Here is a 27,291-nt window from a genome sequence, read left to right as displayed (position 1 = left end):
GGTTTGTCTTAAGTGCCCCCTTCCATCCATATGACATGTAGAAAGCGTATGTCTTTCAAAGGCAGGTGGCCTCTTGTAATCCATTTAGGTTGCGTCCCGGCGTCAAATTAAATTACTCCTCCAGACTTGTGGTGTTTTCCCCTTATTGGCGTAACGGTACATTACCTGTAATTTGCCGACTGCATACTAAAATCAATCCTGGGAAGTTGTGTAACTTGTTTTTCTACTCCTTTACTGATTACATGATGTATATTAATGTTCAGCAGCATCAGATGAGTTCATGCTGCTGTAGTTTATTATTCAACCAGTTTCTAACGCTTTGTAACTGAGAGCTAGAGTCGGTTTTCTTAAAGCTCACTGGTATCTGCTGAAGCAAGTGGAGGGTGAAGAGGCTCCAGGCCGAGGCACCTCTGCTGTCTGTCTGTCATCAGCTTAGCTCTGTGTTAACTGATTTTTGATCCGACCATGCTGAGGGTCAGACAAACTGGAGGCTCCAGTCTGCTTTCATTTTGCCAAGGAATACTGCTGTTCTACTGAAAGACAAGCAGGCCTTCAAATAAGCAAAATTGTGTTTGCCTAGAGATTTGCTATTTGGTTTTATAGAGACCTGATTCTCTGGTTTCAGACAAATTTTAAGAAACGTTCCTGTTGTCAGGGGAAAGATGAGCGGATGCAGTGTAGACGTTCTGCTCATGGTTACACTGTGTGCTTTGTTTTAGTAATTTATGGGCAACTCAGATGAAGTATTTGCCTCAGAGAGTTCTGCTCCAGTGTAATCACACTCATCAGCAACAAATTGCCCTGAAATATGACGTGCACCACAGGCCCCAAATAGTAGGATTATTATAAATCCATTTAACTATTATGCTGAGCCCTTGGAGACCAATAACCCCATGTGTCCTCCCCTGTTTTCAGCAACTTAAGGCAAGCCAGGGTCTGGCAAAATCAAACTTTGACCAGAAATTCCTAGAATGTGTCAGTGAGGGCAAGGGCAGGATCCCCCTTAATGGCCAGCAACCCTTTTCCTGCTGTGAAATGACGTTAAGGATGCTCTCTTTAATCCAGGAGTTCCTGTAAACACGATAGTGTTCCAGGAGGGCTGGCACTGATCTCAGATAGTGAAGACCCATAAGACAGTGAACTGTGAAATACCCAGAGTTCTGCTATTCATTCATCTTGGCTCTATCCTCCCTTCACTTCCCTCCCACACAGTTCAAATACTTGAAGAATCTACTGCTGGTCCATGGGGCCTGGAATTACAACCGTGTAGCCAAGTGTATCCTGTACTGCTTCTACAAGAACATTGTCCTCTACATCATTGAGGTAAGTCTCATACAGTAGCTCTCAAGGCTGAGAGTCATGCGTAGAACCAGATTTGAATGGCAAGCATTGAGTTTTTTCCACATGACATGATTAGGTAAAGGCAAAGATTCCTTGTTAGAGTTTCCATGTTTGTATTTCTTGTTGACTGGCCCCACACATTACCTGCCAATTTGTGTGGCTCCTTGCGTGAATGGTTTGAGTTTACCCTTTTGACATGGCTGGACAGAATACACACAAACACACACACACACACACACACACACACACACACACACACACACACACATACACACTAATGAAGGGAAAACTATACCTAGTTTAACTTGAAGTCTGCATTTAGGAAATCTCCACCAGTTATTAGAGCCCTAGAATATAAATCCACACAGCTGAATACTTCAGAGATGCAGCCAACTTGCTAGTGATCCCTATGCCTGTTAATCATTACAAGTAATTTTTTTATACTCTTTTGACAGCAGACACAGCCAAACATATAAAAGTAGACAGACATAAATGCAAAATGAATAATAAGTTTTTGCTTCACTGATTATCCAAAAATATGTGGTTTGAATGGGAAACTACAAGTGGGTAATGAGTGTGTGCAAGCTATCGTGTTTTTTGCTATTTGCTGCCTAACTCCACCTCTCCCTGTGTATCGGTGGATGGTGGTGCAGGAATGTTGCTCCCAATATTGTTCTGTTGGCGTGTGGTATGTGTGATGGCATTTGACAGACACCAGACCCAGTGCTGATAGCAGGTTCAGAGCTACAACCAAGAGTGACCAGACAAGTTAAGGGCTTACTATCAGCACCAGCTTTATCATAGGGAGTGCTCGGACGTTTTGATCTACAGGCCGTGCACTTGTCTGACGGAAGTAGCACCTCTTGAACGGCTTATCATCTTCTAAAATCCCTAATTCAGAAGTCGACAGAAGTCAGAAGACATAATTTGGCAGTAATTAGTGCTGTAATATAATTAAGAGAAATGTTCTTGTTCTCGCATAAAATTGAAAGCGTATGCTAATAAGAATAAAATTTGCTCTTACTGACACTTCTGTGTGCCTGGGGAGGAAGGGGGAGGGGGTTTGATAATTACTTATTTATGATAATTGGTTCCATTGTGCTCCACACTACTCTCACTGATACCTGGATAGAATGGATAGCAGTGTACAGTTTTTACATTTTCACCACTATAATATGATGACAAGCCCTAAAAATCATGCTTTTGGAATCAACCCAAGTCCTTATTCCTCCAGTACATAGACATTTTTCAAAAGTGCCCCCCACCCCACAACCCGCCCCCTTTCTATGCTGACATTCCTCTGGCTTGAGCTGTCTGCCTTAGGGGTCCAGCAGCAATAGAGACACCGTGAATTACGCTCTTCCTCAGCCTTTGCTCTGGAGTGAGACATCGGTGAACAGCAGGCAGTTTGGAGCGTGCTCCCTGGTCGGCTATTGAGGGGCAGAAGAAGATCAGCCACATGTCATGAGAATGTCACCACTTGACAAAATGCCCCAGCAGGATGATGGGACAAAAGGGTTGTACGGCTGTGCTACCGCATAACCCGTCATGGAAATATGAGCACTTTAAAATTCTCTTTTTTTCATCCTCTTTCTGTGGCACTTGACCTCTGAACCCCTTTTTCATCCTCATTCTAGTTTATGTGCCGTGGAAAATCTCTGTACAACCTTTTACATTCCACCATGTCTGCATCTAGCTTATCTATGGTGCCGTGCGACGAAAGAGCCTAGTTTCTTTTTCCAGACCGTAACTGCAAACATGTAACTGTTTCATCAAATTGCCCTTTTTGATATACTGTAGTATACCAGTTGCAAATGTGGAGCCGCAATAAAATCCAAATTGTAGTCAACAGTCATTATTTCTGAAGGGAAAAACACTAGATATAAAATTTAATGTATGCCTAAATGTTGTATTCCTTTAATTGTTGTCTGTAATCTGGTCAATATATCACTCACTGGGAATTTACTCTTTAAGCCCAAGATAGCTGCACAACTTCCTGTGTGTTTGCAAAGAGCAGAGCTTCATATATAAAATCAAAGACCATGCAACCCCCCCCCCCCCCCCCCTTCTTTCTCTCCCATTTTCACTGTCTCTCTCCTTCATGTGAATTCTAAATGGACCTGTCGACTGGCTGAACCCTCATTCACATTAAAACTTCCTCAAAATTCCTCTCAACTTCGTTTAGCCTTTCTTTGTGTGTCTCTTTGAAACATACCAGGTCCCTTTTCAAAGGAGGTCCTTTCCTACAATTGGAACATAATGTCTATAGTTCTAACTGCAAGGCGAGCTTCCTTCCAGCACACCTTTTGTTACTCTCTGAAAAACATAACTCCCCCTCCCCCCATGCTACGCTCCTTCAGGGGATTCAAGTAGATAATAGGGGATTTCTTCTCTGTTTGGCTGCTTCAATATTTCAAACACCCTGTTTTGTAAGGCCCTGACATCCAACACAGCAGCAACCCCAGGGTATAGGTAAATGCTACATTTGTTGCGCTAATAGGTTTACTTTTGTGCTTGCATGTTTTTCTCGTCGACTCCCAGGCTACGTTGCAAGGAGAGAATCACGGATGTTGAAGGGAATTTTAACTTTTTTGTCCGGGGCACCTTTGTCTGGTACAGTGTGTGTTACAATCTGAATACCAGGACCGGGGGACTCTATACTTAAGCCCCTTTTCCTCTCCCTCTCTTTCCAGTGGGTCTTTGGTTCCTTTTGAGAGACATAGAGTAGGAGGGTGAAGGATTCTGTGGCCATTGTGGGAACTGTGAATGTAGGTGCAGCTCAGTCTGAGTCTCTCGGAGCAGTTGTGTGATCATTGAGGTTTTTGCTGCAACTCGTTGAGGGTTAATTGTGAGTCAGGAAGTAAGACTGTCACTCCAGTGGGTGATTGACAAATAGAACTGCTCCTGTGTTATTTTCTCATGGTTTTCCCAGTGCTGTTTATGGAGAGACCAAGTCAAGTCAAATTTATTTCTATAGCCCTTCATCACAAGCATATCTCAAAGGACTTTACAGAGTATGATCCTACCAAGATGTAACTGATCACCAATCAGTCATAAAACAAAATTATGTTCTACAGTAAGCAACAAAATAAAGCACAAGGAAACAATACAAAGCACAAGACACAAAATAACATGTTGGGCCTACCCAGCACCACTAACCTTAGCTCTCCCAAAAAAATAGAAGAGACCTTGGGCGGTAATATGTTTGGACACAAAGTGGCTCAATCATAAATGATGTTTGAAGCAGTATTCATAACTACTACTTTGTTACAAATTACTCTGCTAAACAAAGAACAAGTGGTGAAAGGATTGGATTCAGCCACATCCAAACTAAGAGACCTTTCCAAAGGAAGCCATAGCAACTTAATTCAAATGACTGATCCAGCTGGCTACTCATGTTTGATTGACACCGTGGCAGGGTGCTACAGAGTGGGCTGATGGACAAGTGGCATTTATGAGGCAATTACATGAAGGCTCATTCAGTGGGGCTCAGTAGGTAGGGAAGGCCGGGAGTTGCAGAGCAAAGTGTACCGACTGGTAGCACACTGAATGAAACCACAGAGGCCGTGGCCAGCATTGTAACACGGCTTGCCCCTCTACCACCACACATTTCCAGCAGCTCCTTCTTAACTCTCTTTATGTCCCTCTTTATTCCTTGCGTTCTTTGTGTATACATTTCATCAGCAATTCTGCAATACTAAGCTTAAGAGCATCAGGACTCACATTGTTGGGGACAAATGTCATGCCCTTCTCCCTCCTTCTAGACAAGGCCTCCACAACTGTGGAACAGCCTTGGAATCATTGATTTTTGATTTGCTGATGAATATGCAAGGAGTCTTCTTATCTGCTAGCCCCTACCCAATCCCCCTTTTCTTAACTCCCACTCTCCTCCATCACTCTGTTTTTCATGATGTGCAGTGGGGGAGAGAGGCCAGCCACACCCCTCCGCTGAGTGGCACTCAATGAGTAGAAGAAAAGAGGAAGAAAAATCCTGCCTGGTCCTTCCCCTAATGAGCAAATCAATGCATCTGTCCCTCAAGAGAGGGAGAGGCAGAAAGAGAGAGGGGTGCTATTGGGACCCTAAGGACCAGGCCAAAACACTCACACAGAAGCAGTTACCGCATGCTATGAATAGGAGTCTTTTTTTAACTTAGCACAACAATATATCAGCCCAGAGCCCCGCATTGAGCAGAGCTGTAATTAATTCAGCACTTTGACCTACCCGCTAGCCTCTCGTTACCATTGCTTGAGCCATGCTGCTGATTTAACCTGCCTCATGTCTTGGGCTTCATCTTCACATAACCCCTAGCAACGGGCTCTGAATGCAGCAAGGCAAGCCCTAAAACACTCTCAAGCTATTCTCACACTGCCAATAGATGTACTGTACTCTCTGCGCCTATGCAAACCTTGCGATTCTCTTGGTTACAGCCGACTCTGGGCAGGAGTCACATGGTCCCAGATTGGGGTGAACATCCCATGTGAGTGAAAAACAGGCCCCCTCGTATAAAAGAAACAACATCATGGTAGAATGCACCTGATGGAGGGAAGGGCGGGATCTGGAATGGGTGGGCGTGGCAGAGGGGGGAGGTGAGGGGCAGGGTTTAGGGGCGCACACACATACACAGGCCTCGTCTATACACACCCTGCCTCTCCCCCTCGCCCAAGGGAATGAAGTGGAGGGGGTGGGTGACAGACATTTGTTTTGGGACCATTTTCACGCATACGCTCACACGATTGAATGGGAAGGGCCGGTGGTGGATTGGTATTGGTCGTGTAGAGAGTGGCAGTGGCGGGTGGGGCCCTCAAATAGGCTTTGTCCAAAACTGAGAATTTGTAGCAATTCATGCCTTCATAATGAAGTTAAATGAAGCGAGGAAATGCTCGCATGGCCATGTCCAAAACATAGCACCCCTGATGTTCCCTCGACAGCCATGGCCTGGGCAATAGCAAGGGTCTGTTCTGGACCACTGTGTGTCAAAAAGCAGCACCGTGAAGGACAGTTTCTGATTCACTGTTTCTCACATGAACTCTAAATCTCACTCCAGAAACAATATTCAGACGGTTCATGCCATCTGTGCCCATTATATGCCAGACATTTCTGATTTACAACAAAGACATGTTTTAAATGCTTGTTCATTCTACATATGTTGATTATGTGACTACATTTTAAATTTAGAAATATCCTCTGTTCTACAGTGAAACTGCCTCTTTTTTGTTTTTGTTTTGCACACATTGCTTTTTTGATATAAGTACGACTAATCAAGATATGGTGTGAAGCCTCATCTCCACCCAGCATATGGTTTATATTAGCTCTCCCTCCCTTTCCTGACGCAATATATCAAAGTCTCCATCATCCACTCAGTCCCCAAACCCTAACCTCTAGCCCCATAACTAACCTGGCCTGTCATCCACATGTCTTCAGGTAGATCAAGGAGGGAAACAGTGGGCTTGATATATGTTTGTATGTAATCCTGTGGTGAATCCGGGGGGCAATTTACATTGTGGAGGTGGTATCTGGAGGACTTGGCGTTCCCACTATTACTTGTCTATTCTAAGTCAGTCCATTTGGCCCCCCTGCCTTTCCCCAAGTTTGAAACCTGGCTCTTATAGAGACTAATGATGTGTTGAGCACAGGTCAGCACTTCAAACAAATCCACATTAGTTTTAGGATCATTTAGATACTTTTTCACATTGACTGGAAACATTTATTTTTCCCACTTTACCCCTGGAGGGGCCATTATTTCCTGATTCACTACTTCCTAATGATTTTATGTACATTAGGTTTTTCTCCCTTTGATCTATTCATATTGTAATAATTATAGATACGGCAGTCTCTACCTGCAGTCTCTGTTGTCATTAGACAGTGAAGAATGTAGTGTGATGGACAGATGGATTGTTTCTCTGTAGACACACTGAGTCAGTCTCTAATCTGTTAATGGGGAGACACTCACCCTCACTATCTATAATGGAAAGCATACATCGAAGAGGAAATTAGAAAGACTACAGGGATTTAATGTAGTTACCCTCGTCTAGTAAAGCGTATGAGTAAAGCCTACAGTATCAAATTCATGGATAAATGCTAAGTACTAAGAGAAATTAGTATTTCGGACTTGACACCATGCTTTTTGTCTTGGTTCTCAAAATGAAGGAATTCCTGTATGGTCTTGCACATCTGTATATTTTCATATGCTTGCACCACTTCTGCTGTTTTGCTGTTCTCACCCTTTCTTCATTGTGCTCTTTTTGTCTCCCATAGATCTGGTTCGCGTTTGTCAATGGCTTCTCAGGTCAGATTCTGTTTGAGCGCTGGTGCATCGGTCTGTACAACGTGGTGAGTGTTAACGTGATATACTCTCTTCTCTCCTTTAGAGTGAAAGAGCCCACTTTATCCCTTTACCCCTGTCACTCTCGGACACAGAACTCATATGCCGTGGTGCCCCAAAGGGGATCCCTTTATTGCATGACCATGTCATCGACATCCTGAAAAATTTCTCATTTATTTATGGCCTGTTGTCAAGTCCATATTCCCTCTGTGCCCTAAACTATGTACTGAATGCGAAAAAACAACAGCTTTGCATGCCCCAAAGAGTGTAGTTAGCAAGGGCAAGGGGTTTTCGTGAATGATAAAAAGAACAGGTTGAATGGAGCAGTAACTGAGCTGGCTGGTGGTGTGGGGAGTCCCGCAGGGCTCTGTAATGGGACCATTCTTAATGAACTCATATTTCATGTCTGTCATATCAGTTCAGTAGATGAAAAAAATCTGCATCTGCAACAGTCTTGTTTTTAATACTGTACTGTTAAGCTCACAAGGAGTTGACGTGTAACTTTAAACTGTTTATTAAAAATCTTCTCAATTCAATAAACAAAGATGAATGAGAGAAGTGTGAAGAGAGAAGTTCACCGCACTACTGATCAGCCACAAATGGAAGTGATTTATGGGGGGACCAACTGTCGGGAGAGTAGGATATTTTCACGGCTGTGGCTCTTGCACTTATTTCTTAATAAACTACCATCTTAGAACATCAACACTTTATTGTGGGGTGGGAAGAGGGTTCACTCTTTTGCTTTATCTGAAAAGCGAGGAAATTCCACTGGCTCAGTGGGAGTCTGTCGGGGGCAGTGGGCTGAATCCGCCCCTCAATGGAGATCTTCCTGGCCCTGGCCCTGAATGAGAAAGGAGTCCAGTGGAGCATGTCCTGTGGCCCGCCAGTCCCACCGACTGAGGCCTGCAGACTCCCACTCCAGATGGGCCTGCAGGGAACTCACACCAACTGACCCGCTGAGCCCCCCAGACACACAATACCGTCACTCCTCTCTCAGCAGCTGCTATACAGAACAACATTACAACACCACTTAGAAATTACACTTTAGCCATGTTTAAATACCTGCTTCCTAGTCAAGAGCATCGCAGATGTTCATTGGCAATGGCTTTTGCATATGAACAGACTTGGGGCATGGCGAATCAAAATAAGAAACCCTGAAGTGTTTTAAGGTCAGTGGTCTTCAATAAAATACAATAAAGAATCGGACAAGTGTAAAACAGCATGAAGCAAATTCTGCTACAACTGCAACATATGTAGATGGAGATGATAAAGATCTACCGTTTAGTCTAAAACAATGAGACATTTTATTTATCTGTTCACACATTAATTCTTCATGACAACCTTCTATTGAAAATCCACTTTCTAACTAATATTAGATTTTTTGATGAATCTGAGGTTTTTGGTTTTATTGTAGGGTAATAGAGCTGCACTATTTATTGGAAAAAGATATGAATTGCAGTAACAACGCAAATTCTAAAGGCACTGAAATTTATATATTTATTTAAACTCCCTGGCCTAAAAAAGTATTTTGTTTCATTTATTTATTTTTTTGTTTCAAGTCTGTGAGCCACATTCTCTCCATATTTACAATTTAGTTTGCAGTTGCAATAATCAGCAACAACCTCACAACAGGCCAGTATCATGGGTAGTTATTTGAATGTAGTTCCTTACTAAGTTCCAAGCTTTTTAAGAATTGTTATTTTGATTTGATCTATGTGGGTTTCACTGTTTGGAAATCAGAATGTTTGTGTTGTTTTTTCTATCTGGCTGGTTTATTCTAACTGTATATTAATTGAATTTGGATTTTTTATATAAACTTATTAAAATGTATTTCAGTGTATCTTAAATTTAGCACTGAAGCCTCTGTTCATGTGGTTGTTTGTGTTATCCAGATCTTCACGGCTCTGCCTCCTCTCACTTTGGGCATATTTGAGCGTTCATGCAGGAAAGAGAACATGCTGAAGTACCCAGAACTCTACAAAACCTCCCAGAATGCTATGGGCTTTAATACCAAGGTAACCTTTTTTTGTTTTTTTTTTCAAGAACAGATATAAACATAATGACATGCTTTCTTGTATTCAATGTGTTAGCTTATTTTTGTTGTAATTATTTGTTGTATCATCTTCAATACTTTCTTTTTGCTCTGTTATTATTTGTATTCTATTCTTTGCTGCTGCAATGACCCAGTTTCCCCATGGGGACATTGAAATGTTATCTGATCTAATCAAATGTTGCAAGCATGTGCCCCTTGTGTTGTATCATAGTACTTAGCTAATATTAGCTAGTTTTTAATACCTGTCCTTTGAGCACGTTGGTCCATATTTATTGGGGTGGGCCACTCTTGCTCAGGAGTGGTTTGGCATTCTTGGACTCTGCTAACACGGGGGATCAGGGAGGCTTAGTTTACGATTTACATATCTTATTTCATGCCCTCTGGAAGATGATTTTATGTTCAATTGCTAGTAAGCAAGTAATGTCACATGCCAATTTGACAATATATTTTATACAGCTCACATAGTAGTCAGTCTAACCAAACACTCACACAATTCCCTACTAAACCAGTCTAAAACTGAAAATTAAACATTTGTCTGCTCCACTACTGAATCCAAGCAATTAAAACAGGTCAAATGTTCTAGCTCACACAACGTTCTGTCACATGAATGACATGAGATATTCCTGTCCATCGTGTCGGCGGTGTCTCACGGATACGTCTCCATCACAATGACCTGTGAGCTGCGGTCAGAACGTCTCCAGCCACAGCCTGGTCTGGCCTGGCTTGACCTATTCTGTCTGGTTGCGGGGGCTGTCTGTTAGCTTTCCCCCGCTGGTAATGAAGATGTCTCCCCTTTCTCCATGCTGAGACAGAGACCCCTGGACCCTCCTCACAGGCGTGGTGACCTGGTTAGCACCGCATAGAGGTGGATTAAAGACGGATTGGCCACGGAGGTCAGGGGCAACAGGGGCAGGGGTTGGGGTTGCAGGCAAAGCAGTTGGGGGGGGGGAAGAGGGAGTAGGGAGAGAGTGTGCTGTCATGGTGTGATGGCATTTGTTGCGGAAAATTATGCAATTTGTTTAAGCGAGTCCTTGTTTGTTCTGGGAGCAAGGCTGTCAGATCTAGTTTAATTTGGCCAGGACCAGACTGAATGCACCAAAAAATGACAGTATAACCAGATTTGCTTATCTCCAGTTTTACAGGGCCAAGAACACTCACTTCAACTCCCTGTTAAAGTAACACATAGCTGAGCCACACCATGTCTGTCAATTTTTTGTTTGGCTGAGAAAAATGCCAAGAGTTAAATTGGTAACCGGGGATTAGTGGGGTGACATTGTTCAGTCTGGTCTTTCTCCGAGCGTTAGAAACACAAAAAGTAAGACTAATTTGTGACATTGCCAAATCTAACTTGATGAAGCTGTTCTATTGACATTGCCCACTAAGAAGGTCCACTATTTGTTAGACGCAGGTGTGTTTTCATTGGATATGGTTTCATTTTCAGGTTATCAAATTTTTTGATAAAAGAAAGCTGAAGAAATACAATCAAGCGATATAGATAATTTGGTTGCAAAAGCTCAAACAAATATGCTGTGCATCCACAAAATACGTCTTCCCTTTAGTGCCAATGGATTACTGTAGTTTCTAAAAGTGTTGATGACATCAGGTATTGGGGTCTTTATCCAATGAATTATAGCTTAGGGACAGATTTTTTTGATGCTCATAAATATTGATTGAACAGTCCAACATTTTGTGTGATTTCTGTGGTAGGGTGGATTTTCCCCATAAGACTTCATCAAGATTTTCATGCCAAAAAATGGTCAGAAAAGTATGTGTTTGATAGTTACACGCAATGAGCCTCAATTTGTTTGGGCCTCATTTTCCAAGACCCATAAATGATGACTCGGCCAGGTCGCCAGGTTGTTTTTGCTGGCTTGTCCACTCTTTTCCCGGGATATTTTCCTTGCAGCTGGCCTGAGGCGAGGCGAGAAAATCCAGCAGGAATTTGGCCCCTAGAAGCCTGTCTTTCTGCACGCCTGGCTCTTTTGTACACAACAGATACTGTCTTTGTGAATTAAAGCTGTTTGTGTTGAGTTGAGAGAAGGAGTGACTGAGGGTGTTAAATACTGAAGGCGTGGCCTCGACTGTGTCCCGCTTTCACTTTTAATTACATATTCCTGACACTTAAGTCACTCTAATAAACCACAGTCCCCATCATGTGGCCCTAGTAATTACAGCTCCCCTTACCAGTTCACCAGCATCTATCACCTCTTATATAGTACCTCTCTTTCTCTCTCTCTGTCTCTCTGATTCTCTCTCTCTCTCTCTCTCTCTCCCTCTCTCTCTCTCTCACCCCTTTGAAAAGGAAGGAGTAGAGGAAGGGGTGGGAAGCCCTGGAAATATTTGGCCCGATATTAAGTACAGGCTTTCATGCTTTTTTAGGCAATTAGGAGTCGCACAAAGGGCTGAATCTTTACAGGACAGACTGGCATTCATTCTGGGGGGATCCTTAGCAACCTGCTGGGATACAAGGGAAAGAAAGAGCAGGGTGCAGAGTGGCTGGAGGGGTGAGAGGGAGGATCTCACTGTGACAAATTATTATGAACATTTATTGATTTCATTAGCATTCATTATCGTGGTTTTTGTCGGGGGGAAAAGGGGGCTGGTTTGCACCCCCAGTGTGTTGTTGGGGCTGAGTGGGATTGGAAGGGGGAAGGCTCACAGAGAACTGGGCCTGTCAGTGGGAGGCTAATTGGGATAAACATTTGATTGTAACATTAGAGATAATTTAGCACACAGATATGAAGGGGTGGGGGTGTTCCTGGCCACCCGTTGCCCAGTGTATGGGGTCTGTGTGCACAGTGGGAGGGTGAGGTAATCCTGGGTGGGGGATGGTGGCTGCTGTGGGACTCGGGCTTTGTTTTGTTAAGGCCGATAGCAAAGGTGAGAAGGTCAGGCCACAGAGGCCAAGGTATATTATAAAGGCTCATAGTCATAGCCTAGAACAAGACTTTCTACTCTACTCTATTCTACTTTCTTTTCCTCTCCCTTCTTCTTCTTTCCTCTCCTTTCCTGGCAGATTTTTCCGACACAATCTTAAGATTTAAAGCACTGGTAGCAGTTGCTCTAAAATGTCTCAAACCTGTGAAAATCCCATTAACTTGAGTTTTCAGTGTGTATAATTTGTCTTGGATAAGTAATGTTTTATGTACTGACAGATTTTATGAAGTTGTTGAAAAGGGTGTTTTTAAGAAAGTGTGCTTAAAACGTGTAATCTGCCAAGAACTGATGATGATTAAAACGTGGCCCAAGATTTAAATGTGATTTTTATTTATTTATTTTTTTCACCAGTCTGCCTTTTACTCTTTGGGTTTGACGAATTTTCAACTTTCAGAAATAACACCGATGTCTGGGTCAGCACAGGGGAGAAAGAGGGGCACAAATGTGGAGAAGTTTTTGGCACACTGGATTTCACGGCTGTTTCATGCTACATCGCCCATTAGTGTTTTGTTTGGCCCCGGCCTTGCATAATGTAAATTTGAAACAAGGTGGTTTTGGAGAGGGAGTATTGATTTAAAAGACTCATCCAAAGTCCGCAAGCGCGTATGCACGCACACACAAGCACACACACAGACCACTGTCCACACCACCGCACACACCATGATTTTCCAAGCCCTTATTAATTACCATAAAAACAGCTTAATCTCTGTCAGACCTGTCAGACTCCCTGTGTGTGTTTCTAGACTGATTTCTGCTTGTTTAATTCTCTATCGTTTATTTCTACACCACTTAAAATTCTCACATGAAAGGACTGAAATCTAATGAAATGTAATGAGGGGAAACTCTCACACTGGCAGCACATATATTAATGCTGTATAATGGCCTTATTGTGGAGGTGAGGACATCTATTTTGCGTCATATATTTTTCAGTTCACTTCTTATGCTCACTGCTATTTTATGTGAATTTGTCAAATACAATCTAATATAAAAAAAAAAAACATGTAAATACCCGCACACTGACATTGTCCACTAGCCTCTCACAAAACCAACTCTCACGCACACACACATGTAGTCACACACACACACACTCAGCACCCTCTGTCTCTCCCATAACACACACAGAGGATATACAAAGTGTCTGTCAGCAGGGAGACCATTCAGCATGGAGGCCCCTACAAAACCGCCACTTAGCCTAGCGCTGGGCTGGGACAAAAGGCCCAGGTCAGGGGTCACTTGGTAGGCTGGAGCGACCCACACCCTTTTCTCATGCTTTCTTGTCCGTCTGTCTCTCTCTCTCTCTGTCTCTCATTCTTGGCATCCCCTACTCCCCCCCCCCCTCGCCTCCTTCCCTCCATCCTTCTCTCGTCTTGCAGGTCTTCTGGGCCCATTGTCTGAACGGCCTCTTCCACTCCGTCATCCTCTTCTGGTTCCCTCTTAAAGCCTTCCAGCACGGTAAGTAGCTCCCAGAGACTCTTCCGTGACTCTCGGTAGGCTCACGGTGGAGAGGAGGATAGTTAAACACACATACTTTGTCTTAATTAGTTCTCTCTTCAACCTTCCAGTCATGAATTACAAACATGTGTGCGCTTCAGCGAGAGAGACGGATGCTAACAAGCGTACTCATGCGCACACCAGTTCGTGTGTGCACACAATGACCCGCTGAAATGCATTTGCACGCAATCATTCACACTTACTTGATTACACACGCTCACACACACACACACACACACACAAAACACACTCAGATACACACTTTTCAGGTCATTGTTCAGCTGAGACCATGCTATTTAACCAAGTAGGCAGCTGTATGTCTGTGTGTGTGTGTGTGTGTGTGTGTGTGTGTGTGTGTGTGTGTGTGCATAGGTGCATGTGCATATTTGTGTGCATGAGTATGAAGGGTTTTTGTGCGTGTGTGTTTGTATGTGCATGTGCATGTTTGTGCACATGAGAATTCAGGTTTTGTGTGTGTGTGTGTGTGTGTGTGTTGAGAGAATAGGAATCTTTGAGCCGGTAAGTCTTGGCTGGCCACAACCGAGGACCACACAAGCTTGGGCCTGCTCTCCAAACAAAGGCGCCAAGCCCCTTCACTCTGACTGACGGGCTGTCAGCAAAGCCTCAGCGCACACATAGACATGTGACCAGCCGGAAGTAAAGGGAAAGGGAGCCCCTCTTTCTTTCTTCACTGGCGGTCGCACACTGCTGATATTTTAGCCTCAGACACAGCCCAACCCACGTGGCGGTTTGCAGCAATATGTTTTCTTGATATGCAGTTAATTTTCATTTTATTAATTTAGGAAGCCCTCCTAACCACTGTGTTTTAGGAAAAGTGTTTTCAAGAAGTTGGATTCCTTTCCAATGGCAGAATAAATAACCATTTTGTCAGAAAAACAAGCTGGCTCTTTTATTTCAGTTGTGAATCAGCCAGAACAGCCAATTTCCAACCATGATTAATGCGCACTGATTCTGTTTTGCAGTCTGATAGCTTTTAATAAAAACCCTCTTTCCTAATTGTTACGCAAGACAGAATTACCATTCCAGCCCCTCTCAAATGGCCGTAATGGAAGCAGCAATTGACTGTGGTTTTCTCTTCACTTTGTTATACTCCTGTGTCCAGTGTTATATCTGAGTCTCTAGTAAGGTATTTTACATTAGAGTTCACACTGAGCTGTACTTAGTAGTATCCTATTTGTTATCTGGTTGTCTGCTCTACAGCAGAGACTAACTCTCCTTGGCTAGCCTAATGGAACACTTTATAAAGCCCAAGAGCTGGAAAGAGAGACAGCATTAGTCTAAAAGCTTCTGTTGTTGATTCCCTTCACAGATACTGTTTTTGGCAACGGAAAGACCCCAGACTATCTCCTCTTAGGCAACATGGTTTATACAGTAAGTACACCAATCTTCTTGACGAGCAGTGTTTCTGTCATGTTAAAAGAGGTGAGGTGTCTTGAGGGCCAAGTAATTTTGGTTAGACTTAAGCCTAGGTCACACTACAAGACAGCCATTTAGCAGTTCAGACTAAACGACTGGTCTGCTTGATGTCCGGTCGGGAGGCTGTTCACACTATGCACCGGGACAAAGATGGGGCGTCACACACATGAAGACGAGGGATTACACACTACCTGATTCTGTCATTCAAAAACATTTTCCCCATTCATCCAGAACAGTTCACTGTAAATACAGTTACAAAATGGGTGTCTTGCTCCATGGTACAGAAGATACAGTTTTACATTTACATGACAAATGTGTCTTTTATGGATTGATCCAGGTACGCTACCATTTAATACCATTTTGTATGAGATTTTTTCCTCCAATAAATATATTGTATACAGCAGCAACTTATCAGGAATAGAGCAAGTGGAGTTGGGAATCTTGCTGATATATGATTCAGACCTCTTCACATTACACAAGCCCGACCAGACTCAGCCTGACAAAATCAAACATGTTTGAAAAAATCGCGTCAGGCCAAACAGCCAGATTCAGCAGTTTTAGGCCCGTTCACACTACAGAATAATATGCTGACCGTTTGGCCCGTGTCCCCACAAACCAGACTAGCCCTCATTCCAATCAGGCTTTGAAATGGCATTAAAATTGTCTAGTGTGACCTAGGCTTTGGTGTCTTGCTTTAAAGTTTTCTTTTGCATTTGTTTTGGTCTGCATGATACAGTAGGTTGCTATGTTGAAATGTGTGTGTTTTTAAAATGCATTTTTGTGAGCTTATCTTTACTGTGTAAAACAAAAATATGTAGATATGTGAATCAAGTACACAAGATCAAGGTAAATCTATTGAAGAGTCTCTTTGAGTACATTTCTGTGTTGACCTTCCTGTGATTGTAGTATTGGAGAGGGACCGTATTGGTTTAGCATATGACTGTGTGATTTGTGTCTCCATAGTTTGTGGTCATCACAGTTTGTCTTAAAGCTGGCCTTGAGACCTCATCCTGGACCATGGTAAGTTGATGGCTCTCTCCTCTCTCACTAGAGTTCTGTCTCCTTCCAGTTCCTCACTTTTTATGGGTCCAGAGATACTTGTGACATACATTTTCCATCCTCCTCTTATCTCTGAACCTCTTTGACCAGAAATGGGTTGTGCTCCATGGGGCTTGTAACTAGCCTATAATACCAGTGAAACGGCATGTATGGTCACTGCTTCAAGTTTTCAGGGAGCCAAGCGATGGATACTATTCAGAGAAACCACATTTTGAAAATAGCAAATTGCAAGTTAAGCTTATGTATAAAAAGGTCAAATGTTATCCCAAATACCATTTCAGTAGGTGTATTCTTGTGTAGATTCAAGATTCAAGAGATTTATTTGTCACATGCATGATTGTACATGTACAACAGCAGTAAAATGGGGTTGCAACAACTCCGACAACTGTGCAAATAGCGAACGTAGTAGATGAAGATGAATGCATGAATGTGTAGATGAAGAGGCTACATCATTTCTGTTACCTTGTTACCCTCAGTTCAGTCACATTGCCATCTGGGGCAGCATCGGCCTGTGGGTGGTGTTCTTCGCGATCTACTCCTCCTTGTGGCCTCTCATCCCTCTGGCTCCCGACATGTCAGGAGAGGTAAACGCACACTCGCACACATCCTCACACAGCTGCACACACACACACACACACAAGTGTCCAGTACTAAAGATACCACTGATATTATTACCCATCACTCGTAGACCTACATTGCCTCATAATTCATTTTCCGCCACAGAGAGATGCTGGTGGGAAATTTCAGAGTATAACTTGACACCGGCTCTCTGTAAGGAGAGCCAGAGAGGTATAAACTTTCGGACCTCTGGCTTGTGTTGCATAATGACTTAATTGGGCCAATTAGCCCAGTGTTTGTGTTACGTCGCCCTCACTCGGCCCTGAGTATCCACAGGTGACGTTGAAACATTGTAGCAGTCTGGAGAAGTGCTGGCTGAATTTATCCTGAAGCTAAGCAAAGAGAAGTAAGGGATTTGGCGTGCACACTGATATCCTTGAGAGCAATACTCTGGAACTGTTTACATCCGTCCAAAGCACTAGTCACCGGGGTCCAAACTTAACACAGGCTCTGGGAAAAAATGCCCTTGAAACTTCATAAAATGCCAATGAATTTGAAAATGAGAGGGCACATTATACTCCTGATAATTAGGAGTACGCTGTTTTGCATTTCACCCTGCTCACATCTTTTTTTTTTGTTGAGTTGTCAAATATTCATGCGTGAATGCGACTACTGTCCCTCAAAGGTCACCGTAGGTGATTTGTGGGAGCCTATGAAAAACATCAGAAAACAACTGAGTACACAACCTGAAGCAGAAGAAAATGCCGACCCCACACAAACCACTGCATCAAAAGAAACAAAACAACAACCAAAATGCCCCATAAATCTGATCAAGGGGGCAAAAAAGGCCCTCTGGGAAAAAAGGTTAATTTCTTTTTTTTTTTTTCTTTTTTTGGGGAGGAATTTTGCCTTTTATTTGACAGTAGACAGTGGGGAGAGACTGGAAAGATTGGGAGAAAGAGAGCAGGATAACGTGACAAAGGTCGGATTCGAACATCACAGTTACATGGTATGCACCTTAGCCAACTGAGCCACCAGGACCCCCAAAAGTGAATTTCTTACCCTGCTAGTCCCTGTCTACTCATACATGCACACAATCTCTCTCTCTCTGTCTCTGTCTCTCATATCTCTCTCGCACACAAACACAGGCAATGGGTATCTGCCCTTTATTCTATCCCCTGTCCATGAAGGAGGGCTTTCATCCAGGCCCTGCAGCATTAGAGTAAAGACAGTAATGGTGTCCTGTGGGCAGCTGGTAACCCTACGCCCCAGCCCCGACATGGGGACGCCCGTACATCATCACACAGGGGCACATCTCCCTGAAACCCGAGAAGACATCAGAGACAGCATCTCCACCTCTGAGACCTTGTAGGCCTGTGTGGAGTAGGATTAGGCTCTCTCCTGATACATCTCCCTCTCTGCTCCACGTTTCACCTAGTCCTCCCCGATGCATACTTAAATCTTCAAATATTTTCGTGCTCTCTGTCCTTCCATCTATTTTCTTTTGCTCCCTCTCTTTCACTTGTCGTATCAGCCTTTTCCTCTTTGTCCTCTTTTCGTTCATCTTCTCCTTCTGTCATTTGAAAACTGCCTGAGGGCCAACAGCGCACCAGACACCAGAACTCTCCTCTCCTCCTGTTTCTGCTCCAACTCACTCCCCAGTACACCGCCTTCAACAGGAGACATTAAGCAATGGCCGGCTTAATGTGAAAGCATTAATCAGTGTCAGACAAAATTTTCTTTGGACGATTGACAAGACAGGTGCAAGATCCATCCACAAAACATCTTGAAACAGCCAGTGTGCCTTTCAAAGGTATTCCCAAATTGGCCTGATCCCAAACCACATATCTCATCCATTTTCGCCTCACAAAAGTCTGACACGGATAGCAAAAGAAGATGTCAGATTTTTCTGTATAAGCAATGTAATCCGCCACACTAAGCGGCTTAGCTGCACCTCAGGAGACGTCTCAGGTAGGTCCTGTCACGTTGGCCTTTCGTCTGCTGACTTGTCTGCGCTATCAACACAGCTGGCTCAAGTATATTCCTCCTCTCTTCTCGCTTTTCACCCACACCTGTGCTATCTTCCAACTTCTGCCATGGGCTGCAGTGGACCTCCACTCGCTCTCACGCATGCTCAAGTACTTGTCATCGGCACATGGATTTTACACTCAGCAAGTGTGGATCAAATTCTTCCACAGTTTCTGCGATAAGCAACATTTTCTCAGTAGAGAATCATTTTACCCAGAAGTGTGTAGATGGGTAGCATGCCATGAACATACTCAGGGCTCTGCCACTGCTTTAGATATTGATGGGATTTATAAAGGAATGGAAGGGATTTTCATTGAAACGGATGATATTATTTCTAGTGTCTTTATTCGCATGCGTTTTGAGAGAATGATTTATATTTAAGGGCAGTTATACAACAGTTTGTTACAAACCACTGTCTTTGAAGTAGAAGAATGCCATTCATATTGGTGTAGAAATGTCTGCTTCTCCTCTCCACAGACAGCCCTGCCTTTTTCCACTCAGCCACCAGTTCACATTAACCCCGCATTCATACGGCGAGAAACTTGGTCGATGGGTCAGTCTATTCTGACTGACAGTGTGTGGTGCAAGAGGCTCTGATTGCATCTATGTATTTGTCTCTTGAAGCTAGTTCTGAACAGTCGAATCAAATATTTTTAGCTGCGTTGGTATGACCTTTCTTATTGTTATATTGTTTTGATGAGTTAACATGGCTAGTGCTAATTAGGTAGCATTAACCGAAAATACACAAAAGAACTCAATAAAATGATTTCGGAGCTTACCATTGACCCCAACCAGGCTTTTTCCTCTTTTTAAAACGTGTCTGGCAGTTCTTCTGTCATGAGGGTCAAATGATGTCATATGCTAATTTGCATACCAATTTAATGTTTTCTGCAAGTTTCATAAAGGTAAATCTAAGACTTTTCAAGACCGTTTTAGTGCCACGTAGAATTAAATATAAGCCACTGAAATTAACGTTTTTTACAATTTACAACAATTTACAATTTCCCATTTGGCAGACAGTTTTATCCAAAGCGACGTACTTATGATATTTGGCCCACAAGCTTGTTGACTGTCCACACATTGGCCGAGTTTCCCCGGTCACTCAGCTCTATAGAAAGTGAATGAACTTCTGGTGACTTGTTGATAGCCTGGGTCAGGCTATCAAGCTGTTCAGGCCTGCATGTATAATTGCTGCTACCTGTGAGCTCTGCTGTTAGAAAGCCATAGGGAGCTCTAATACTTCTGGGTTAGACTGAAACATCAAGCTCCCAGCCCCCTGACGTTTAATAGAAACCCGCAAGGTTCCTCGCCATTAAACCTGTGAAAGATCCAATGATGGAATTGGAGACCCGCCTTCACCGCTGCTGTTGACTTTGTCCCCCTCCAGTGTTTTTGGAATGCTTACGGTCTTTCTTAAAGAGCCATGTGTGTGTCGTATGAAAGATGTTGTTAAACACTTGCACCCAGATCCACTAGCCCCCACAGGGCTAATGACTGATATGACACCGCAGCACATGGTAACTGCACCATTGACCATGGTGTGATCCTTAGGGTCGGTACAGTATGGTAGATTATTTATTTTGGTTGATGTATGTGTATTTCACAAGCTAATTTGTGTAAAACTGAAACAAGCCTAGCCTATAATTTATCTTTTTTGGCAATTTTAAAGACACATTGTAAATCACAGATGGGCAGTTGGGGCTGTGTGACTTGCTGAGTTCTAAGTGTTTATGTAAGGGGTTTTCCCTCTGTTTTCCTAATGGATGTCTTGCTGTCTTTGTGAGGCAACACACGGAGAGCAAGAAGGACCCAACTGAGAAAGTCAGTGTTTTCTGCATTGATATCTCGGGGCTGGTTAGGGGATTGTTAATTCCTCGTTTGCCTCTGCTTCGCAATGGCGACATTTTGGGAATTTGTGGATTTAAGGACGCTCTTTCTCTTTCTCTTTCTGTTGCTTACAATTCATTTTTGCTTTTCTCATTCATTCTTGGGCTTTAAGTGAGCCTCCTTCTCTTTTCTGTCTTCCTCAGTCCTTTGGGACCATTTCCTCTACGCTCTACTGTGTTTGCTGCCTATTCATCCTCAGCAAGCTTTAAATGTAAAGATTTTGTATTCAGAGCAGAGGCTGTTGAGGATTGGGGCCACATTTGGCCAAATGTATAGGTTCACCTTCAGTTTCCCCCATCTACTTGCAGCCATTTACCATCTGAAGTTCCTCAAAATCTAATTCCAGGGAACGGTCTTCACCTCTGTTCCAGACAGCATGTACGGTCTGGTTAAGACAGCTGAATTCAGCCAATTGGAACATGGATAGATGCAGACCAAAGTACTGCCTGAGACTGGATTTGACTTAGTCTAACCCTCCTCCTTTCAGTGTACCTAATAAAAAAAGTGTTGCACAAAGGAGCTCTGTGCAGTCAAGCAGCTAGTGTCTGAATATTAGCATCTCTGGGATGTGGCACAGTCAGTAGAGCAGTCTTTCATATGTGACAGAGAGGGTTCAGGACTGTGCATGGATGTGTGTATTATTGCTTATGCATATAGTATGTGACAGAGAGAGATAGATGGAGGTAGGACAGAGTCTGTGTGTGACACATGCGTGTCTCTGTGGTGTGTGTGTGTGTGTGTGTGTGTGTGTGTGTGCGCTGTGTGTATGAAGTTGGCTTTTCTCAATCTATGCTTTCTAAAGCCAAAGGCCTGGGCACAGGGTGAATAGTGAAGTAGTGGATTGTCCTCTACTCACATTTACCATCACAATGGCAGGCATTAACATTCTTGGAGCCACTATCACTGTGGGCCTTTCTAGGCATGATCAGCCAACTGCCGCTTTGATGGATTCCCTAATCAATTCTTCCTGGAAAAGTAATCATAAAACTATTTTCGGGTCTGGCCACAGTATTCATCCAAAGTTTCAGGATTTATGTCTTTAAATAACCGTGTGCCTTTGATTTTCTTTAGTGAGTTCTTACTATACAACATTTGGAAATGATTAGAAACACTGAGAAAAGTACATCTGTGATATAACAACTTATATGTGCCCCTTGTATGAAAGTGCCAATCTGTGTGTGTTGGTATGTGTCATTATATGAGGTAGTTAGCGTTTTGCGTGTGTGCATATGTGTGCGTGTGATTGCTTCTGCCTGTCTTGTGTGTGTGTGTGTGTGTGTGTCTCCAGTGGTCATGAGGGGGTTGATGGCCTGTCAAAACACACCACACCATGCCAGCGGACACCACTGTCTGTCCAGCCAGACAAGTTTATTGGTTTGTCCTAAAAATACACCCCCGCCCCCTGGACCCCTCTCACCCCCATCCAGCTCCCAAGGGCCCCATGGAATGAGCCATCACTAGCATCCACCAAACACTGCTGGCTCAGTTAGCAGTGGTGGAGCCTGTCCAAACGCCTGAACATTTGTTGATAGTAAGTTGTCACTGATGTTTGCAGTGATTGTTATATTGTGAAATGGTGCCATCAAATGCATCTTTTATGAACATATAATATATAATGAATGCAATCTATATTTACCTTAATAGTCTAGTGGTTTAAGTAGGTCTAGATTTACTTTGTCATTGTCTAATGGTTTCTTACATTTGTACCTAAAATGCTGTATGTAATGTTTTGATGGATTACTGAGTTTTATGATAAACTTAAGATTTGCAAGGTATTGGTACTGTATATACATACTTTGTGGCTGTGGGTTATTTATGGAGATTTTCTGCGCTCTTTTGACTTTGATATAATATGCTGAGCATACAGCCATAGTTTATTTTCAAAAGACTCTCAAGACAGCTTAAATACCCCCATTAAAATGTGTGATACACTGGATGAAAACCAAAATAATTAAACTGACTTACGGCAAAAAAAAGGTCAATGTTTCCATGGCTGCATAATTTCAAAATTGACATGAAAATATCCCGTGCTTCTACGCAATTTTCCCTCATCTTATATGTTTTTGGTCGTTGGGCAACATAGAAAAGCTCCATTCATTCCCATCCCATCTCAAACTGTAGGAAAAAGCCATTTTGATTTCCAGTCATTTGGGATTTCCTCTTTCCCCAATGTTTTGTCAGACATCAAAGTCCATTTGCTGGTAATGACGAACAGATTAGCTAATTTGAGAACACCTGAGCGCTTTGATACTTTTGACACTGATCTGTCTGTACATATGTGTATGTGCATGCGTGTATTTGTGTGTGTGTGTGTGTGTGTGTGTGTGTGTGTGCGGGTACACACGTGTGCGCGCGTATATCTCCTAAGGCGCCGTCCGAGGGCCTGCCTGTTTCACGTTACAGGAAGGACATTGTCTGGGGGCCCCAGCAGTTTGAACAAGTGGCACAAGCTTGTAAGGCCCAAATTGCAATGCAAGGAGTGCGAGTTTTGCACTTTGACACGTAATGACAGATAGTTTCAATGCAACCGGGCCAAAGCAAACATGGCCCCCACTCAGAAAGCTGAAAAGGTTAGCCCACGCCAAGATGATCCACTGTCTCCCCTCCATTCTGGACCCAAAGGAACCTCCCAACATGGCCATGGCTCCGCAAACCTTCACTTCAAACCATTACAGAAGACTGTCTACTTCTGATGAATTGTGTGTTTCCTATGGATGACCAAGGATGTAGAAGAAGCTGTTTCCCGACATGGCAGACTTATGATATCTGAGATGTAGATCTGAATTGGAAAATTTCACATCCAAACTCATTTTTCTTCTAGCATGACAAATGAGTCTCAGTGAAGATCGCAGCCGTCTCATTTGTGGATTTATTTTGGCACATGAACTCAGCGTGCACATTTGTTAGATACTGCGCTAAATAAAAAAACATCTCATTGTTTATTATTCAAAAGGGGTTATGAGGACAGCAAAGAAAATCTTCTGTCTGTGAACTTTTATTCAACTTGACTGTGCCATAATGCTATGTGACAGGCTAAGAATGAGCAGCACAACACATGTCATTTGGTGAATGCTTTAAGTGTCTTAGAGTAACATAACAGTGTATATTTTTTAGCATGGGTGGCCCCAGTAAGAATCAAACCCCTAACTGTGGCTCTGTTAGTGCCATGCTCTACCTGTTGAGCTATGGGACCAAAATTTCATTCAGGATGACTTTGAATCAGTGATATATAAAGGGACAATCCAACATAGCATCCGTATTTCAGTACAGTTTACTATGTACCCGTCTTTGCTCATTCCATTTCCTTCAATGCAATTTGAGGATCAGGTGAGTGTCTTCCAGGCATCTTGAGCAGCAGGTTGTGTGTGTATTTGAAGATAGGCGTGGAGCATACTACTTACTCGAGTTGCGATTTTGTGGATTCAAGTGCAGCACACAGTCATGTGTCACGTGTCACCCCGTTTCTTGCTCCCATCTTTCTTGCCGCTCTCTACTGTGTCTTATTCAGTAAAGAAGACCAAAGATGGTCTGTTATTTCTGCCATCCGCTTCCTCTCACACCATAACATAACTTAACATAGCATCAACACGACATATAGCTTTTGGCTTTTGGCTTTTTGTGAACTCTTGTATCCAGTATACAGTGTACAAATGTATACATTGCCATGAATGCATAAATTTTTAGCATGGGTGGCCCCAGAGGGAATTAAATGTAGTTTGTGTCATACTCTACACAAAGAGCTTTGGACAGGGCCACACACCCCATATAACACATGCTTTACTGTGTTTGTCACTAAAACACCTGTGTACTAACAAGTATTTGCATTTCTGTTGCCTGAAACTGAATTTCAAACATTTCAAAAAAATTTCCTGCAACTTAAAACTAATTTTACAGGCTTTTATGCAGCCTTGTCCAACAAGATAACTAATCTAAGTCCCCATATTTCAGTCACCCTAATTTACATTGTAGGGACCTGGGAGGACTTATCAAGTTAATGCAATTTTACTCAGCATACAGTAGCATTACTTCTGATATGAATTTTTGGACCAATTTTAAGCTTTCGGCAACTCATCTTTGGTTGACCCAGGCTTTTAAAATCCCTGGCTTATGGTTTTAGGGACGGTGTTATCTGCACCTTTTGCTGATAAGAGCTACCTGCCTTGCTGATAGGAACTGGTCTAATGGGATTACCCTCTCCAAGCATTAATCATTCACGAGGAAGTGATAAGTATTTGTGTGTGAAGCTTACACATATACAGTATTTGACGCTATTCTGCTTTAATTACACTTTTTGATTTATCCTCACCTGCTTCTGTAGGGTAGGGCTTTTCTTTCATGCACATTAAAAGCACCTCAAACCACAGTCCTCCTCCTGCAGTGATGTATCGACAGCGGTTCTTAACACGGCACAAAGCAGAGTTGTTTTCCTGTGTAAAAGATACCACTGTCTAAATAGTTCACAGGTACTTCCTCAGCCCTGAAGGGGTGGAGGTGGGGGGGGGGGGGTCTCAGGTCTGTTAGAGGAAATCCAAACAACAACATGGCATCATTTAGTCACGGAGGATTACCTACTTTGACTAAGCTAGCTGGACCCATCCACTCACTGTTTTCACAACGCAACTGCTTGTTTTGGGCTACTTTTGTTATGCATGTTTCTTGTTATTTGGCATCTTAGAAGATGATAATGGTTTTGCCTTTAGGGGTGTTTTTTCTGTGAAAGAGCTCTTCTCCGTTTACATCAGCTGTTGTACTCTGTATTGTCTGCTGCAATGACCTGGAAAAAAATCTATCTGTGTGTGTGTGTGTGTGTGTCAGGCGGACATGATGTTCAGTTCGGGGGTCTTCTGGACGGGCCTGGTCTTCATCCCAATCACCTCGCTGGTCTTTGACGTGGCCTACAAAGTGTGAGTCTCCTGTCTGCTCTGCTCGCTCATCATCACCCCCCCTACACCTCTCCTTGGGGGATTCCTCCAAAATCTCTCCTATCTCCTAAAGGAATCCCTTCCTCTGTCTGCACAAACTTCCCACGAAGTCTAGCATTTTCATTTAATGAATATACTGTGGGAAATGTTGTTATATGTCCTGTGTCTGGTTGACATCAGCCCACAGCAGATTGAAGGCATCATGAGCCAATTTACAAAGAAAGTTTTATTTTGTGTTACATTTGAAGAAGTTTGCATTAGATAATGAGAATGAATTTGAACAGATTGTGTCAAGTCAAGGCATCTTTCACTGGTATTACTCGTATGGTAATCAATTATTTTTTTGATGTTATATAATTTTATATACAGGATAAAGAAGGTGTGTTTCAAGACCCTGGTGGATGAGGTGCAGGAGCTTGAAGCCTTATCCAAAGACCCTGGAGCAGTGGTGCATGGCAAGAGGTACATCACACACTACTTTACCACTCTTCCCTTTATAGCCTCCAAGATTTTCACATAACCTAATCGACCTAATGCTTATCGAAGTGGACTGAAAACAATTGCTTGATGAAGAGTAAATGAAAGTTCACTGTTTTGAACTCGTATAAGGTTAAGAGGAAGGACACATTTTATAAAATTGTATTGCTTTTGTCCTAGAATTGAAAACTTATTATTTTATAAAGTATCAGTGAGTTCTGATCATTTTTCCTTATTAGTGTAAAAGGTGTAACTGCTGTCACTTGCCTTTTGTATTTAGTGGCCATTTATCCAGGCTAAGTAGCCCATGCCAGGACCTTTATTCTTCCTTTCCCTCTCCTTTCCCTGTAATAGTTCACAGAGAGAACCTGTGAAGCTTTGGTCAACTAAAGAATTTCTTTCCAAATTCTGTATATCCCTTTTGAGGAAAAATCACATCCATCACCCCAACATCTAAAAACATCACTCAATATTTACAAAATCTAGATGATTCCTCTGTCAACAATATAAGTATTTTGTGGGCAAAAATCTTAAAATGAATACTGAAAGGTAACTGAATTTCTTCTTTGTTGGAAATCGTTTCATAAGAGTAGATGTCTTGGTTTTTTTTTTTCCAAACGGTGGATATCTCATTTTGGAGCATACTCCTTCCTATATTAAAGCTATATATCTTGAATGCGGCTGCATGAGATGGACTCTCCTTAGTTAATCCAGGTCCTCTGGCTCTCCTGGGTCCCGGAGGCCTGTGGCGGGCATTAGCATGGAGCAGATCAGTGTG

At 42.8% G+C, this 27,291-nt stretch overlaps 1 protein-coding gene across 4 annotated transcripts in view; it reads left to right on the top strand.

Moving 5' to 3' along the window:
• Positions 1-27,291, top strand: part of atp8a1 (ATPase phospholipid transporting 8A1) — a 110,805-nt gene that overhangs the window by 78,713 nt on the left and 4,801 nt on the right. For all 4 annotated transcript variants that reach the window (XM_071531775.1, XM_071531773.1, XM_071531776.1 and 1 more), the window contains 9 exons: positions 1,213-1,323; positions 7,598-7,672; positions 9,557-9,679; positions 14,028-14,106; positions 15,476-15,537; positions 16,546-16,602; positions 17,118-17,225; positions 25,930-26,018; positions 26,406-26,498. In XM_071531775.1, the coding sequence (XP_071387876.1) occupies positions 1,213-1,323; positions 7,598-7,672; positions 9,557-9,679; positions 14,028-14,106; positions 15,476-15,537; positions 16,546-16,602; positions 17,118-17,225; positions 25,930-26,018; positions 26,406-26,498 (797 nt within the window). The remainder of the gene's footprint in view (positions 1-1,212; positions 1,324-7,597; positions 7,673-9,556; positions 9,680-14,027; positions 14,107-15,475; positions 15,538-16,545; positions 16,603-17,117; positions 17,226-25,929; positions 26,019-26,405; positions 26,499-27,291) is intronic.

Source organism: Centroberyx affinis, unplaced genomic scaffold (assembly GCF_046629955.1).
Source record: "Centroberyx affinis isolate AG114_WGS23_722 - 3 ecotype Tasmania unplaced genomic scaffold, CSIRO-AGI_Caff_v1 ptg002132l_1, whole genome shotgun sequence".
In the NCBI taxonomy this organism is placed as follows: domain Eukaryota; kingdom Metazoa; phylum Chordata; class Actinopteri; order Beryciformes; family Berycidae; genus Centroberyx; species Centroberyx affinis.
This window is presented reverse-complemented; position numbering and strand designations above follow the sequence as displayed.